Here is a 17,918-nt window from a genome sequence, read left to right as displayed (position 1 = left end):
ACTCAAGCATGAGTAATTGAACAGAAAGAGAAGAGTAAAAAGAAGAAAAAATTTTAATTAAAAGAAATAAAAAGGACTTGGAAAAAAATAACATAGGTTGGCAAAAATAGACGTCCCTGAAGATAAGAACCAAAGCAATGAAATAATAAAATACTGTAAACTACAATTTAAGAAAACTTTATGGAAATCAAATAGGATTTAAAAATACATATTGAAAGGTTTCACTATGTACATGGAGAAATCAAATGAGAATAGCTACATCAAGTTGTGTATTAAACTCTAAAGCAGAAATTGATCCCTTGATCATTTAGGCAAAAAACACTTAAGTTTCTTGAAAAGTTAAGAAAATAAGATTGTCACCAGACTGATTGACAACATGCTTTATGCCAAAAGATGACAGGGTAACATATTTAAGAAGTTCAGTAAAAGAATATACAAGGCCAAGATTTTATGTTTAGCCAAACTGAGCTTCAGGTATAAAGGCCACATGTGAACTGTTAGGAATATGTGAGACCCAGGGAATATTGTTCCCATGAGCCCTTCCAAAGAAATCCACTAGAGAATGAGCTGCAGAAAATGAGACAAATGAAGAGATGTTAGTGTGACAATGGTTAGTGAAACCCTAAATGACTCTTGAGAGTCCCTTGGACTGCAAGGAAATCCAACCAGTCCATTCTAAAGGAGATCAGTCCTGGGTGTTCATTGGAAGGACTGATGCTAAAGCTAAAACTCCAATACTTTGGCCACCTCATGTGAAGAGTTGACTAATTGGAAAAGACTCTGATGCTGGGAGGGATTGGGAGCAGTAGGAAAAGGGGATGACAGAGGATGAGATGGCTGGATGGCATCACCGACTTGATGGACATGAGTTTGAGTGAACTCCGGGAGTTGGTGATGGACAGGGAGGCCTGGTGTGCTGTGATTCATGGGGTTGCAAAGAGTTGGACACGACTGAGCGACTGAACTGAACTGAAATGTATATATGGCTGTAGAACTTAAAGCTAAATGATGGTTATAAGAGAGACAATACGCTGTGTAATGATACATGCTCTGACAACATAAATACAGTATAGCTGTAAAAAATATGGGACCACAGTGGAGAGAACAGGTAAATAGTGGTATAAGCTTATTCATCCTCCCTCCCCCTTTTAAAACAGGGTTATTGCCTAATAATTTAACTGATTACCTTTCGTGTGTGAACTGGCAGTAAAAGGCTGTTACATGAAATGAAATGCTGAAAGAGAGGAGAAGAAAGGAGGTTATTGCTAACTTTTAACGTTATTTGTTAAAAAAAAGAGATAGAAAATAGTCTAAAATTAGAGAGGACTAGAATTGTCACATAAAGGTATTAGTATAAAGATAACCAGAAGGAAAAAAGAACCACAAACTTTTCTAAGTGCCAAAAGATAGATTTAAAAAAGAAAAAGTATATATTTAAATAAAATATATCACATAGTGAAAGACTATATATCCATACAGGTAATTTATGTAATATTAAACAGCAAGTCAGCATTGAGGCCATATCTTTGATAATGTAAATAAATTATGTTTATAAATAAATTATATATAAATTAATGGGCTTGCTCTTCTATTAAAAGTAAACAATTCAGGTTGGCTCACAAAGTAAAACCCACTTCTGTGCTATTACAGGAAACATACGTAAATGGAGATATTCTGAAAGAATAAACAGAAAAGGATGGACAAAGATACGTAGACCAGGTGCAAATAGAAAAGAAAGCAGGAGTCTCAGTCTTGATATCTGACAAAGGTGGAATTCAGATCAGAAAGCACTGTAAGAGACAAAGAAGGGTATTTTATTGTTACTTTTTTAATTGAAGTATAGTTGATTTACAATGTTGTGTTGGTTTCAAGTATTCAGCAGAGTGATTCAGTTATACATATACATATTATATAAATTCTTTTTTAGGTTCTTTTCCATATAGGTTATTGCAAGATATTGAACATAGTTCCCTGTGCTATACAGTGGGTCCTCATCGTTTGTCCGTTTTGTATGTGCTAATGTATCTGTTAATCTCAAACTCCTAATTTATCCCTCTCCCTCCCCTTTGATAACTGTAAGTTTATTTTCTATGTCTGTGAGTCTGTTTCTGTTTTGTAAATAAGTTCCTTTGTATAAATTTTTTAGATTCCATGTAAAAGTGATATCATATGATATTTGTCTTTGACTTATGTCACTTAGTATAATCTCTTGGTCCATCCATGTTGCTACAGATGGCATTATTTTATTCTTTGTTATAACTGAGTAATATTCTGTTGTGTGTGTGTGTGACAATATATATCACCTTTCCAAAGACTACTTTATAGTGACAGAAGGTACAGTCATTAAAAGAAACAGAGTCTGTCTACATACATCAAAGGAGTGGTCTCCAGATACTTTGTTACATGAATAAAGAAAAATTCGTATTGAATGAGGGAGGAGGAGGATGTATGAATGTGTGTGTGAATTTGATTTTTTAAAAATGAAGGAATATTTTTTTAAATTGAACAACGGTTGAATATCAGTAAGGAACACACCATTTTAAAAAGGAGGGCATAGGATGAAGGGGACAAAGATAAAAGCCAGATTTTCTGAATGTAACTTACTTTGTAGATTAGAATTTTGAACCATGTAAATGTTCTATATAACTTGTGAAAAAAAGTTTTAAAAAATGCAAAAGCAAATAAAGAAATCTGTATTTGGAGCTTGTGAATTAACTACCCAAAATAGAAAAACTATTTCAGTGATTTTCAAATACAGTAATTTAAATGTATGTCCCTGTGGGGAAGGTTACCTGTGGGGAAAGAAGGGAATAGAATGAAGGGAACAAGGATAAAAGGCAGTTGTTGAAACTACCATACATGGGGATTCATTATATTATTTTCTCTACTTTTCGGTATGTTTGAAAATTTTCACGATAAAAAAATAAAGTAACTCATTTTTGGATAACATTATGCTTACAGTGAGTTGGGCCCGTTCTCTTTTTTTTTGGATACAACTCATTGAACTAACCAGGAAGTAACTCTTATCTACAGGAGTATTATTTCTAAGCTCTCAAAGAATCAATATGTTGGGCTCTTACATATTAAAATGATAAATGCACCTCTAAACCATGTTCACAGACTTAGTTTTTCTGTATTCTGTGTGGTTTACTTTCTTTGCGTTTTGTGGCTGACAGTGTGATTCCGTCATCTAGGCATCAGAGATAAAGTGTCTGACTGGGATGAGTTTCTACGGCAGACCCTGGCGGGAGCATGTAGTCCTCCTGTTCCGCTGCTAGAGGGCGTGAGTATTATTGCTTCCAGAATCAGGATGGAAAACGTCTAATCTTCCTGTTCAGGGAATCTTAAAATGGCTTGCTCATTTACCACTCTGAGTCAGATCAGCATTACTACTACAGACCCAGGGATAGGTCTTAAGGGGTGTAAACTTACCCTCAGAGGTTATAAACTGGTGGCTTGCTCAGAGCCTAGAATGTTTTTGAATTAGTTGCAAACACATAAAACTCTATAGTTTTCCAGGTTCTTTCACACAGCTTGGAAATGTGGCCTTTTTGAGCTCTCACTTGGAACTGAGCCAGGGTTGATTCTTTCAGTGTGGACATGTGTAACTCCTACACCAGGTGACTTGAGAGACCCCTTTGCTTTTTCTCAGAAGACCCTGGACCACTACCTACCTGCTTTTAGCAGTTCTTTTAAAGTGTAGCTTTTGGGCTTTTTGGTGAATATAGACTTCTTATTCTTGTGAAATGAATCTATTGGTTATGATGTTTCTAAGTTACATTTTGTCTCTTTCTGTTATACCAGCAACATTGTAGCATATTTGAAATGCAGTTTATGAAGGTTCCAATGCCTTTACATCCTTACCAACACCTGTTGTTCTGTTTTTGGCTATAGCTGTCCTATTGTGTGTAAAGTGGCTTCTCACTTTGAGTTGCATTTCCCTAATGACTAGTAATATTGAAAATCTTTCTATGTGCTTCTTTACATTTGCTCATTTTAAAATTGGGCTATTTATCTTTTTATTATTGGCTTGTAAGAGTTCCTTATAAATTCAAATTACAAGTCTAGATCAAGATATATGATTTTTAAACTATTTTATCCAGCTTTGTAGATTGTTTTTTCACTTTCTTGATGATATTGTTTGTAGAACAAAAGTTTATTTCAATGTAGTCCAATTTATCTTTTTTTGCAAATCTAAGAAGGCTTTGCTTAACTCATGGTCATAAAAGTTTGCTCCTATATTCTGAATGTTTTATAGTTTTAACTCTTATAGATTTGATTCTGTGATCCATTCACAATTCCCCTTTTAGGCTTGATTGTTGAATTTGTTTCTAGGTGATCTTTATACACGCATACCTCGATTTATTGTGCTTCATTTTACTGTGCTTTACAGATACTGCAGTTTTTACAAATTGAAGCTCTGTGGTAACCCTCCTTTGAGCAAGTCTGTTGGCACTGTTTTTCCAGCAGTGTTTGCTTACTTTGTGTTTTTGTATTACATTTTGGTAATTCTCACAATGCTTCAAACTTTTTCATTATTATTATCTTTGTATGATCTCTGATGTAACTATTGTATTAGTTTTTTTGTTCTATATTTTTTAATTAAAGTTTATGCATTGTTTTTTTAGACATAATGCTGTTGCATACTTTTAATAGACTGTAGTACAAACTTATTTTTTATATACACCAAAAAATTAGTATGGTTCACTTTATTTCTATATTTACTTTATTGCTATAGTCTGGAACTGAACCTGCAATATCTCAGAGGTGTGCTGGTACTCTGACACATTTAATTATGTTTAGTCAGGGTCTGGCTCACCACTCAGTATCATATGAACAAATGAATTAATCTCCTCTATAATGACTTTGATTCAGCCATTTTTATCTTCAGTTGTGAATGTGTGCCTTTATTCATGTGCTTTTGCACATATATAAATATGTAATTATCATAGAACAGTTCTTATGAGGAAAAAAATTAAGTTTGAACATTAAATGATTAAATGATGATATTGAAATCAATCTTTTTTATTTCTTTTTTCTAGTTTTTAGTAGTATATCTAAAGAATGAGAATTAAACTTTTCCTTTCCTTGAGTGTATTTAAAACGCTTACTCTGTTATTCGTAACAGCATTGTTGTGAAATGAGTAAAACATCAGAAATAACTGAAATCCCACCAGTATGTAAGTGGATAAACTACTGCCCAAGTATAATAGAGAATATCAATAAAGCAGATTAAAAGGATGAGGAAGATTTGTATGTGCTGTAATAGAAAGATAGCTATAAAATATTAAGTGCCACAAACACACTGAAAAACAATATATAGCTTTCAAAAAATGCAAGAGAGAAAAAAAGATAAGACATGGATGGATGTTGACTTGGGTGTAAACAGCCTATTCTCAGAGAGTGTTTGCCAAAGCATTTATCATGTTCTTTCCTGGAGGTGGGTTGTGGGCGATTTTGACTTTTGTCATGTTTGATTTTTTTTTTAAATGATGATCATACTTGGCTTTTACAAAGACTAAGTAATGATGATATTTTAAAAATTCTTTCTAGATGAAACTGTGTAGCATAGTCCTAGAGATAGAAATCTTTTAGAATAGTTCTATTGCTTTATAGTAAATTTTCTTTAAGGTAGATATTTTCACATCACCAGAAATAATACTATACAAACTTATCTAATATTAGACGGTTCAGTGTCCCTGGCTTTGAATGGATAAAAATATAATAGCTAGTTTGAGTTCATTTAAAACTTGACTTTTAAAAATATTATGTTGCCTCTCATAAAATCATTTTGCTTTTTTACCTATAGCTCCGTAATGGGAGGAATCCTTTAGATCTCATTGCTCCAGGTTCCAGGCTGGAATGTCAAGCTTTCCAGGACTCTTTAAGTACTTGGATTGTTACTGTGGTAGACAACATTGGGGGAAGGCTGAAGCTGCGTTATGAAGGACTTGAGGGTTCTGATAATGTTGAACATTGGTTGTATTACTTGGATCCGTTTCTTCATCATGTTGGTTGGGCTGCTCAACAAGGGTACGAGCTTCAACCCCCATCAGGTGAGGAGCAATACACTTTTCTTTTAATATTGGGCATTATTGTTTATTAATATCAATGAGACTGAAAAATACATTATTCTGCACATTACAAAAGCCTTTGTTGATTTGCCTAATAGAAATACTGTAAATGTATATGGAATATGTAAATGCCTTTTTTTTTTGGAGGGGGGAGCTTTGTTGCCTTAGTAATTTGCCACACATACTGATACACCTTTTGCCCCAGCTCTTACTGACTTCTGCCCGAAGTTATACTGACCCCTTACCAAAAGTTCTCTAAGAAAGGTTCTTAGAGAAAAAAAAAAAGTAAGAAAAGTTCTCTAAGTAGCATTCAGATACATATAGGAGTAGGACAGGTCTTGAGTTCAAAGCGGATTATTGATTAAAAGATATTCCAGTTTAAAAAAATAAAAAACTTAAAAACAAGATATTAAAATAGGAGTTAATGTTGAAATTACTCGCATTCATTATTACATACCGTAATTTGGATGTTGTATTATTTTGTGGACTAGAGTAATCCTTATGGTCTCATGATAGGTGTTTTTACTCAACTACTACCCAGGTTCTGAACAGAGGACACAAGGTACTGAAGTTGGAGTTCTCTGAGTAAAGATGGTATAAGTGGGCTTGAACCCCTCCCTTTTCCCAGGGGAAAGTGACTTTTTTGTTTATGTGAATGCTTTCAGAGCAGTTATAAAATTTGTAAGTTCTCACATCACTTAAAGCATCCTGTCTTGTTTTAACTAAAGCCATCAGACATCTGAAAAATGAAGCTGAGTGGCAAGAGATCTTGGCCAAAGTGAAAGAGGAGGAAGAGCCATTACCATCTTATTTGTTTAAGGTAAAAACAAAAATGTAGTAGATAGGGACGTCTTCTCACAGTAGAGTACAGCAATTTGAGGGAGCTGCCAAGTGTGAAATAACCCCTGGTGTCAGTGAGAGCGCTGTGATGACTGAAGGAGACGAAGAGGTTTCAAGGCTGGAGTGATGATCATCCTTCCTTTTTACCTGAAGGTAGTCTAGGTTTTCTCCCGAACGCTCTTAAAGCGTTCTGAATCTTTTCTCCTCTGCTTTTAACTACATAGCCCTGACTTGTATTAAAATAAGCTTGTTTTTTTCTGTGGATGGTCCTTGTGTTCCAAATGTAGTGAGTAGGAGTGCTTGCTCCCTTTGGTTTTCTTTTTTTCCTGAATAGTTTTTTCTAGGCTGGGAAGATAATTATAGGACTAGATTATTTAACAGAAGCTGGACAGTTTCATTATTTTAATTAAGAGTAGTTTTCAGGACTTCCCTGGTGATGCAGCAGATAAGAATCCACCTGCCAATGCAGGAGACGAGGGTTTGATCCCTGTTCTGGAAAGATCCCACATGCCGTGGAGCAGCCAGGCTTGTGCACTGCAGGCGCTGAGCCTGTGGTCTAGAGCCCAGGAGCCACAACTAATGAGCCTGCATGTTAGAACTGCTGAGGCCTGTGTTCCTAGAGCTCATGCTCTATAACAAGAGAAGTTACCACAATGAGAAGCCCACACACCACAACAAGGAATAGCCCCCACTCCCCGCAGCTAGAGAAAGCCTGTGTGCAGCAACAAAGACCCAGTACAACCAAAAGCAGCTAAATAAAAAATTTTTTAAATGAGTAGTATTCAGCTATATGTTAGCATAAAATGAATGTGAAAATACTATATTTTCTCTTGGCCTTTGCATTTCAGGACAAGCGAGTGATCGGCACTCATTCTTTCTCTGTAAATATGAAATTAGAAGCTGTGGACCCCTGGTCTCCTTTTGGCATCTCTCCTGCTACAGTTGTTAAGGTAAAATGGAGGCAACTATCTTGGTAAGAATTCTTGTCAGGGTGGCTGTTTTAGGAAATTGATGGTATTTTGATCATCAGACTCTGCTAATCCAACCCATTGTTTCTCCTAAGCTGCGAGGTTAGAATTAGTTCTGTGCACGTCTTAACGTTTCTAATGTCCAGCTCTTTGTGGTACATTCCTTTTTCAGAGCTTGATTGGCCCAGTTAACCAAAGCCTGGGTACCAGAGGAGTGGGGTGCACATTCTTTGGGGGCAGTCCTAGCTGTGTCCTGTGGCAGTCCTCCATAACTAGAGGAGATCTAACCAGGAGGTAGCCCATGGTGAAAAGTGGAGGCAGGCGGTGTCATCAATGTCCAACTAGGTGCCAGGCTCGTTGGGTGAACAGGTGTGTGGAAAACAGTGCATTAGTGTCACAAGATGTGCAAGTAGAGTTGTTCCAGCCACGGATTCCAGATGTAGACTTTTAATCTTTCGGAAGACTAACGAAAACAAGGGTCTGGTTAGGAGTACGCACAAGAACAGGGCGGGTTGTCTGTGATGGTAACAGGCCCGGTTACTCCTTGTGAGAACTGATTCATAAGGTGGAGGATTTTGTTTTAGGAGTAGAGCAGAAGCCGGTTTACTGAGAGTAGAACCAAAAGTCAAGTGCGACAAGAGGAGTGGTTACTTGGAAGCTGAATCGTCTGACCTGTTGAGATTTGAATTTTCCTTGTCTTAGAAGAGGATAATTCTTAGAACAAGAAGGGATCTTGAATGTGCAATGGGGCCAGAAAGTCCTTTCTGGAGTCTGAAGGGTAGGTAGTAAGGAGCTAGGGGAGGTTCGTAAAACCTCCTTTTTGGTATTTGAAACTAGGCTAGGATCTGATCTAATAAACTAGTGTAGTTGACTCCTCTCTAAGTCTGAACTAAGCTTTGTTCACAGCTCACACACTTGGATTTAAACCTAAGCTCTGTTTCTACCTGTCTGTGTAACATGGTGCAAGTTATTAACTGTTTTTTAAACTCAGTTTCCTTTTCTGCAAAATAGGGTTGATAATGGTACCTCATTAGATTGTTAGAAAGATTAAAACTGAATTAATATTACATGAAAAGCATTTGATTAAAACAATGCCTGACATAAAGATAAGATTTATTGAGTGCTTAGTATTAAAACAGACTTAATGTTACTATTAATGTGGCTACAAACTGTTGTAACATCTTTATTAGCTACACCAAAGAAATGGCATATGTGTATGTGCACATGTATGTGTATATGTACACAAAAAACGTTTATCTATTTTGTGTGTTAAATCATACATACAGGTTTTTGATGAGAAGTATTTTCTGGTGGAAATGGATGATTTGCGACTGGAGAATCGTGCGCAGCGATCCTTCGTGTGTCACACCGATAGCCCTGGTATTTTCCCTGTGCAGTGGAGTCTGAAGAATGGTTTACACATCAGCCCCCCTCCTGGTGTGTATTCATTCTTTTCTTATTTGTTTGCTTGGGAATGAGATTTATGAGATAAATGAGATTTATCAGGTGGCTTTACCTGGATCTTTTGTCGTCCCCGTCCTCACACTTAGTCCAGTCCTTAGTGGTTTTGGGGCACAAGACAAGTATAAACAAAGACCTAGATTCCAGTTTCTGCATATTTAAATGTTAACAAATTAAGCTTGTGCTGCTGTGCTGTGCCTAGTCGTTCAGTTGTGTCCGGCTCTTTGCAAGCCCATGGACTGTAGCCCCTCAGGCTCCTCTGTCCATGGGAGATTTCCCAGGCAAGAGTACTGGAGTGGGTTGTTTACTCCAGGGGATCTTCCTGACCCAGGGTTCGAGCCCATGTCCCCTGCTTGCCAAGGAGATTCTTTACCACTGAGCCACCTGGGAAGCCCATAAATTAAGCTTGAAAACTAGGAAAGTTATGTCCTACTACTTCGATAAGTATCTTCATGACAACCTGGGATTCCATGCAGCCTCCATCTGTGTCTGTTGGGAGGCAGTAGGGGTGAGGGTAGGATGCAATGAGCATTGGGAGCTGGCTTACAAGAAGCAGCCTGAGAGCCAGAGTGAGGAGGTGCATTGATGACTGTTCAGTTTCTGGACCTCCTCTTAGAGGGAGATGCTTTGGACTTCAGAGGGAGGTTTTTGGTCAAGAGTAGAACTCAGGCTATAGGTAGGAAAGTAGCAGTTCATTTTCCTCATGTTTGCAGCTTTGCAAAATTTAATCTTTGACCCTTTAATTAAGGCTACTAAATATGACTTATTTGAGCTGAAATTAAAAAAAGATTTTTTTTAAATTTAGAGTATCTGGAAGTATATGTTTATCTGATTTTTATATCAGCAAGTCAGATTATTTGACTGGCGATGTATGTATACCTTATTGGCAAGTCCTTGGTAAAATGTATCTTTGCTTTCTAAATGGTGACTGCTGGAACACTGGACTGGGAGTGTTCTTTTCTGTTCACAAGAGTCACAGACTCTGAACCTTTGTCTTCCGTTCAGCCTTCATTTATCCAGCAGACATTTGTGGAATGTTTGTGTTGAGCCAGGCCTTGGACTTGTCACTGGAGAAACAAGACTGAGAATGACAGTTCCTGCAGTGAGCAGATAGGGGAAACCGGTAGCAGAAGCCCCCTGGTCCTCTGTCATCAGTGACCAGACCGTGGGGGTGCCTGCCTGGTGAGGAGGGAAGGGGTGGGGTACACACCTTCTGGAGCAAGTTCTTTGCAGGAATGCTCTGAACACCCACCCCAGGTTCCTTATCCTGTCTGCTGTCTTTCTGTGAGAAAATAAAACATTTTTATTAAAGATACCAGAGCTCTCAGCAGTTTTATAGACAATGCAGCTGTCTTTATAAATAGAAGGAAAGTGGTGGATTCTGAATTCAAAATGGCAGGTGATTTACTGTCAGGAATTGAAGTGGAGGCAGAGAAAACATGGTGCCAGTCTGACCTGGGCAGAGGAGGTGGCTGCACGTCGTAGGCTGGCACAGTCTTGAGTAGCCTGCTCTGTGCCTGTGGGCACTGAACTCTGGGGAGCAGAGAGGAGAGCAGACCCAGCGGGCAGCAGGGCTCTGTCAGCCCCTGGCACAGAGCCAGTGCCATCAGGCTATTGGGTTAGAGGGGCTTCTGCCAAGAACCCTGTAGACTGAAGCGAGGAATTAAGCTCAGCTTTTTTTGTGAAATGAATTCATGACTCAGGTTATGAGAACATTGAGATTTTGTGAAAAATGAAACTGTTGAGAGTATTAGTAGTAGCTAAGACATGTTTTAGGAAGTAGCTTTATGAAAGAAGTCTTCACTGATTTAACCGGTGCTGTAGGTTGTTTGCTGTCTCTTTTCCTTCACCACCTAAGTCATAATAGAAGGATAATGAGACGAATTATTAGCACAGATCAAATTCAGTCATAACTATTTTAAAATCTTTTGTTAAACTGTCAACAACTAATCATAAAATACTGCTCAAATAAATGATTGAAGTGTGAAAGTTGAAAATTCTATCCAGAGTTGCTCTATTTTACAAAAATCAACAATACTTTAGATATGATAGGATGTTTTTTCTCTAAAATGATCAAGTCCTCAGTTTACCGAAATTCTAGGTTGTGGGTGGGTACCAGCAGAGAGGTGAAGCCAGGCGAGCACATGAAGTGTGAGTCATTGCTCTTTTGTCCCTGCCTAGGCTACCAGGGCCAGGACTTTGACTGGGCCGACTACCTCAAACAGTGTGGTGCTGAAGCTGCTCCCCAGAGGTGCTTCCCTCCGGTGAGAATCCCATGCCCGCAGGGCCACTGCTCCGGGGCTGCAGGGGACTGCTGCCTTCCTGCGCTGTAGTGATGTTTACTGTGAAGCCAGTTCTCTCATGCAACCCAGAAAAGCCTCTTGTTGCTTGTAATAAAATGGTCCAAGGAAAAGTTCATTTACTGCAGAAGTTAATTTGTTAATTTAATTAGCTTAACAGTTTTACTGGTTTATTTTTTTCTTAGCTGAAATTATATGAATTTAAAATTTTAGTTTATGATTAGTTTTGATAGTCCATTAAATATGAAAATATGTTGAAATATTAAGGGGTGAAAATTGTTAAACTTACTTATGGTTAACAAGGCCAAATAACAGTGAAAAGCTTAGGACATAAAACAATAATTTCTTACTCTATCTGACTTTCCATGGCTTCCCTTCCCAGAAGTATTTACTTCCTATTCTTCTCACTGTTATTCTCATATTTCTAGTTCTTTATTTGTAATACACTGCTGTCTTTTGAGTTAATTTTAGATGTGTCTCTTGATTCTATATTATGATAAATGAGTAATCTGGCTCTTTTACTACTTTTCTCCTCTGTCTGTCCTGTTTCTTCTTCCTATTAGGGAATTTTTGGTTAAGTCTGAATTTGAGTATTTATGTTGCCATGGACATTTAAGTGTCATTCACACATTGTTGTTGTTCAGTCACCTGCATAGACTGCAGCATCCCAGGCTTCACTGTCCTTTGCCATCCCGGAGTGTGCTGAAATTCCTGTCCATTGAGTTGGTGATGCTATCTAACTGTCTCATCCTCTGCCACCCTCTTCTCCTTTTGCCTTAAATCTTTCCCACCTGATGAGTAGTGCATTATTTTATGATTGCTTTCTCTTTTAATTTGTCCTCAAGTTAATAACTGCCTTGTTTTTCATAGCTTTATTTTCTTTGTTTCTTTGTTATAAAACTACCTTTTCCCACACCACTCAGTAGATTCTCAAAACTGTTTGCACATCAGGAAATCTGTCATTTTTAATTTTTTTTAAGAGACACCCCTCTTAGCAACCCCTTTCTAGACAGGTTACTCCCTTGGCTTGCTGTGTAGTTTTAATTCTGGAAACTGCTCTTCTCTGTGTCCCAAGGAATTGCCTCTCCATTTTTTTTGGACTTGAAATTCCTGTTTTATATATCTCCTGCCTCCTTTTTTTTGGTTTACTCCCTTGTTTTGATGGAGTCTGTCTTTCAAAAGCTGTCTGAAATGAGATGCAAGAGATATAAATTCTAGTAGACATTTTGTGTTTGAAAATATCTTCACTCAGCTAACTTGACTCATCATTTGGCTCAGTGTGGAATTTTAGGCTGAAAGTTATTTCATAGTAGAATTTTGAAAGCATCAATTGTTTTCTACCTTCAGTTCAGTTCAGTTCAGTCGCTTAGTCGCGTCCGACTCTGTGACCCCGTGGACTGCAGCACCCCAGGCTTCCATGTCCACCACCAACTCCTGGAGCCTACTCAAACTCATATCCATTGAGTCGGTGATGCCATTCAACAATCTCATCCTCTGTTGTCCCCTTCTCTTCCTGCCTGCAATCTTTCCCAGCATCAGGGTCTTTTCAGATGAATCAGTTCTTCACATCAGGTGGCCAGTGTATTGGAGTTTCAGCATCAGTCCTTCCAATGAATATTCAGAACTGATTTCCTTTAGGATGGACTGGTTGGATCTCCTTGCAGTCCAAGGGACTCACAGGAGTCTCCTCCAACACCACAGTTCAAAAGCATCATTACTTCGGCACTCAGCTTTCTTTATTTATAGTCCAACTCTCACATCCATACATGACTACTGGAAGAAACACAGCTTTGACTAAACAGACCTTTGTTGGAAAAGTAATGTCTCTGCTTTTTAATATGCTGTCTAGGTTGGTCATAACTTTCCTTCCAAGGAGCAAGCATCTTTTAATTTCATGGCTGTAGTCACCATCTGCAGTCTTTTTGGAGCCCCCCAAAATAAAGTCTGTCACTGTTTCCATTTATTTGCCATGAAGTGATGGGACCAGATGCCATGATCTTAGTTTTCTGAATGTTCAGCTTTGAGCTTTAAGCTAACGTTTTCACTCTCCTCTTTCACTTTCATCAAGAGGCTCTTTAGTTCTTCTTCACTTTCTGCCATAAGGGTGGTGTCATCTGCATATCTGAGGTTATTGATATTTCTCCTGGCAATCTTGATTGCAGCTTTTGCTTCATCCAGTCCAGCATTTCTCATGATGTACTCTGCATGTAAGTTAAATAAGTTTTCTACCTTACAGTGTTGATATTGAGAAGTTAAAAGGCATTCTTATTCTTGATCTCTCATATATGACCTGTCTTTTTCTCTGTTCCTGGAAGACTATAGAATCTCTTTTGTCACTATATTTCAATGTGAAACCATGGCTTGGCCGATCTTCACCCATGTGCTGGTGCGTGGAGAGTGGATTCTCTCTGGATCTTTGCCTCTCTGTGCTGGGAAGCTGTCTTAAATCTCTTCTTTGATTCCTTTTCTCTCTCTCTTTTCTCCTTCTGAAATTTCTCATTTTGTTGGTGATCTGGATCAGGCCTCTAATCCCCCACACCGCCTGCCCTCTCCCCAGTACCTTTCCTACTTCTTAGGATTTTTCTCCCTTGCTTTCTGGAAGATTTCCTAAACTTTATGTTTCAGCGCTTGAGTTTTTAATTTTTGTTATCACATTAAAAACAACAGTTTATTTTTGGCTGTGCTAGGTGGGCTGCGTGGGCTTGTCTCCAGATGCAGTAAGTGGGGGCTGCTCTCTGTTGCATGCACAAGTTTCTCATTGTGGTGACTTCTCTTGTTGCAGGGCACATGCGCTCAACAGTTGCAGCTCTCGGATTCTAGAGCACAGGCTTAATAGTTGTGGTGTATGGGCTTAGTTGCTCCTCAGTGTGTGGTATTTTCCCAGATCAGAGATCAAATCTGTGTCTCCTGCATTAGCAGGTGGATTCTTTATCACTGAGCCACTAGGGAAGCTCTGATATCACATTTTTAAATTTTAAAACCTATTTCTGATCTCTGAATATTTGTTTTTAATAACATGCTATTCTTATTTTAAAGATGTGGTAATGTTTCTTATCTTTCAGAGGATGTTAATTAATCCTGCTTTTTTTGTGATTATTCTTCTTGCATAATCTGGCTTCTCTAAATTGCTTATTTTATCTGTTTTTGTCTCTAGCTTCCTTATCTTTAGATACCTGTTAATTCCTCGGTAGGATTTGCTTGATTATTTTTAAGAAATTGGGACTAAAAGAAAAGGCTGATTGGAAGCTCTGAGCATGTAGGTAGCGCTTGTCCATCTTGAACTACCCAGTTGGGAAGGATCTGGCTGGCCATTTGTTGGAGAAACCTAAATCCATATCTTTATGTGTTCCTTCTTGTGCTTGTCATATGAACACAAGAAGTCTCTTTCAGTCCATTGTGTGGCAGGTAGAGGCAGAGGCTGGGCCTCCTGGCATTCCATATGGTAATCCCTGTTTTGGACAGCATGCACACCCTCAACAGTTCCTGTGTCCTCCTGCCCAGGGATCTGATGTTTTACTGCCTAGAGGATAAGTCTCATCTTCTATAGGGAGGGGAAGGGACAGTTATCCTGGGCTGTGGAGTACAGGAAGTTACTCTGGGATTAAATGTTACTTGGAAAGATCTCTCAGATGAGCACATGAGTGAATACTGAGTATGTTATTTGATGAATTTATTTTCTAGTCAATTTCTGAGCATGAATTTAAGGAGAACATGAAGCTTGAGGCAGTGAACCCTCTTCTCCCCGAAGAAGTGTGTGTTGCCACCATTACTGCAGTGAGAGGCTCCTACCTGTGGCTCCAGCTGGAGGGTAAGTATCAGCTCCCCAGAGAAGCCTTCCTCTGAACACTCTTCTTTGCCTTCCTGTTTACCCCTGTAATGTGACTTGTTCAACTTAATTGATTAACTAAATAAGGTTCTTGTTCAGAGACTTCTAATTTATAATTTAAGACTCTAAAAAGTTGTCTTCCTGTCCTTGACCTTCAAATTTTAGGAAATGAATATGAATAAAAGCCTTCACTTATATGGTCCCCTGTTTTCTTGAAGGGAAAAATATAGATTAAATAACATATTTTAATGTGAATGAAATATATGAGCTTGAGCGTTAATAACCAGCTTATTCAAGACATTATATTTCGGTTGTCCCCAACTAGAAGTACCAAAAAGTATGTGAAATTGACAAGATATATTATACTAGAAGTAATATTCAGTGATAGAACAGGTTTGTGAACAGAAAGTAGTATGTGAGTACTCATCTCTACAACTAACTATGTTTGGCCTGGATTTTTTTTTTTTATTCATTCCTGGATAGCCAGACTCAGTTCTTATGTTGTTCTCAGTTTGCAGAGTTAGTGTTTAACACAGGGATCAAGAACCGTATTAGGTATACATGTTTTGTGCAGCCCCTTCTGAGCAACTTGTCTTCATCACTTTCTGATTTGAGCTACCTTTTCTACCTCCTGGCTTGTTCCTGAGTACCAGAACTGATGTTTTTAAACAAGCAGAACTATAACTTTTGCCTTTTATTTTCCAGTTATTTCATGGAATTCACTACCATATTTGTCGACCATCTGAATATTAATGGTAGTTCTAGTAGCTTATTTGCTGTTCCCTAACTAAGGGTCACCCTGTACATTCACTGCCTGTTTTGATCATTATTGGGGGACAGTTTACTTTTTTCTAAACGTTTGTTGCCCATGAAAAAGTATGTGTGTATTTGCTCTGTCGTGTCTGACTCTTTGCCAGTCCATGGACTGTAGCCCATCAGGCTTCTCTGTCTGGACTTTTCCAGGTAGGAATCCTGAGGCAGGTTACCATTTCCTGCCGACTGCAGTGACTCTTCCCGACTCAAGGGCTTGTGTCTCCTGCATTGGCAGGTGGATTCTTTACCACTATGCCACCTGTGCAGAAGTATGACTTTTGTAAAGGAAACTTGCTAAAGAAACTTTGTGTCTTTTGCAACAGTAGAGCACTGGGCACTGTCTACTAGAACACTGTCTAGGAAGTTGTTTATGAAGAAACTGTGTAGTGGTCTTAAAAATATTCTTTTTAATCTAAACAGGTTCTAAGAAGCCCATACCTGAATTTATTGTGAATGTGGAATCAATGGATATATTTCCTTTGGGCTGGTGTGAAACCAACGGCCATCCCCTCAGCACTCCTCGCCGAGCGCGAGGTAACTGTCTACTTCTGGGTCAAAGGTTTGATTGTTAAATAGTATGTTGTTTGGCTGTTATCAAGTAGGATGAATCTGGACATTTAAGAGAAAAATAAAATTATATTCTGGTTATCCGTTCCTGCCTAGGAAATTATTCACTGCAACAAAACCCTTATTATCTGACAGTTTCTATGGGTTAGGAATCTGACACAACTTGGCTGGGACCTCCGGATCCGAGTCTGGTGAGGCTGCATTTCAGGGTGTCAGCAGGGCTCTTGTCATCTCAAGGCCCAACTGGGGGAGGCTGTGCTTCCAAGTTTACTCAGATGTTTGTGGGCAAGAATTCATTTCCTTGTGGGCTGTGAGGCTGAGGGCCTCTGTTCCTTGCTGGCTGTCAGTTGGAGGCTTACGTCAGTTTCTTGCCATTTGGGTTGCTTCATGGGGGCGCTCCCAGCACAGCAGTTGGCTTCCATCAGAGCCAACAACTATGAGAGGAAGAGATTGAGCAAGACGCAAGTGCCCATGTTTTAGTAACCTAACCCTAAAGTGTTCCTGCCCCTTACTTTTAAATATTGAAAGATATTTATATTCCATAAAATATCCTCCTTTAAAGTACGGTTGACCCTTGAACAGTGCAAATTTAAACTGTGTAGGTCTACTTATACATGGTTTTTTCAATAAATATATACTTCAGTACTGCATGAGCCCTGGTTGGTTGAATCTGTGGATGAAGAACTGCACCTTCAGAGAGTGGAATGTAAATTTATACATGGATCTTTGAGTGCATGGGGGTTGGCACCCTAACCCCTGCATTGTTCAAGGGTCACCTGTTTTTAAAACCTAGTTCTGTGTATACTTAAGTAGCAAATACTAGAAATAAGTATTGATATGTCTTTATACAGAAACTCAAAATAATATTTTTATGCCTCCCTAGGCCAGCTAGCTTCATTTTATATCCAGGGGAAATAAAATTGTGTAGCTGCTTTGGATAGAAGCCTGGCAGATCCTCAGAGTATTAAACATAGTTATATACTCAAGAGAAATGAAAACATATATCTACAGAAAAACTTGTACACAAATGTTCATGCTGGAAACAGTCCAAATGTCCATCAGCTGATGC

At 38.5% G+C, this 17,918-nt stretch overlaps 1 protein-coding gene across 5 annotated transcripts in view; it reads left to right on the top strand.

Annotated features, from left to right (window-relative positions):
- SFMBT1 (Scm like with four mbt domains 1) overlaps positions 1-17,918 on the top strand; it is a 111,441-nt gene that overhangs the window by 79,471 nt on the left and 14,052 nt on the right. For all 5 annotated transcript variants that reach the window (XM_052652189.1, XM_052652145.1, XM_052652032.1 and 2 more), the window contains 8 exons: positions 3,195-3,283; positions 5,810-6,056; positions 6,803-6,894; positions 7,763-7,864; positions 9,169-9,319; positions 11,525-11,607; positions 15,325-15,451; positions 16,703-16,816. In XM_052652189.1, coding sequence (XP_052508149.1) covers positions 3,195-3,283; positions 5,810-6,056; positions 6,803-6,894; positions 7,763-7,864; positions 9,169-9,319; positions 11,525-11,607; positions 15,325-15,451; positions 16,703-16,816 — 1,005 coding nt within the window. The remainder of the gene's footprint in view (positions 1-3,194; positions 3,284-5,809; positions 6,057-6,802; positions 6,895-7,762; positions 7,865-9,168; positions 9,320-11,524; positions 11,608-15,324; positions 15,452-16,702; positions 16,817-17,918) is intronic.

This window comes from Budorcas taxicolor, chromosome 1 (genome assembly GCF_023091745.1).
Source record: "Budorcas taxicolor isolate Tak-1 chromosome 1, Takin1.1, whole genome shotgun sequence".
In the NCBI taxonomy this organism is placed as follows: domain Eukaryota; kingdom Metazoa; phylum Chordata; class Mammalia; order Artiodactyla; family Bovidae; genus Budorcas; species Budorcas taxicolor.
Note: the sequence above shows the minus strand (reverse complement) of the source record. Positions and strands in the feature narration are given on the sequence as shown.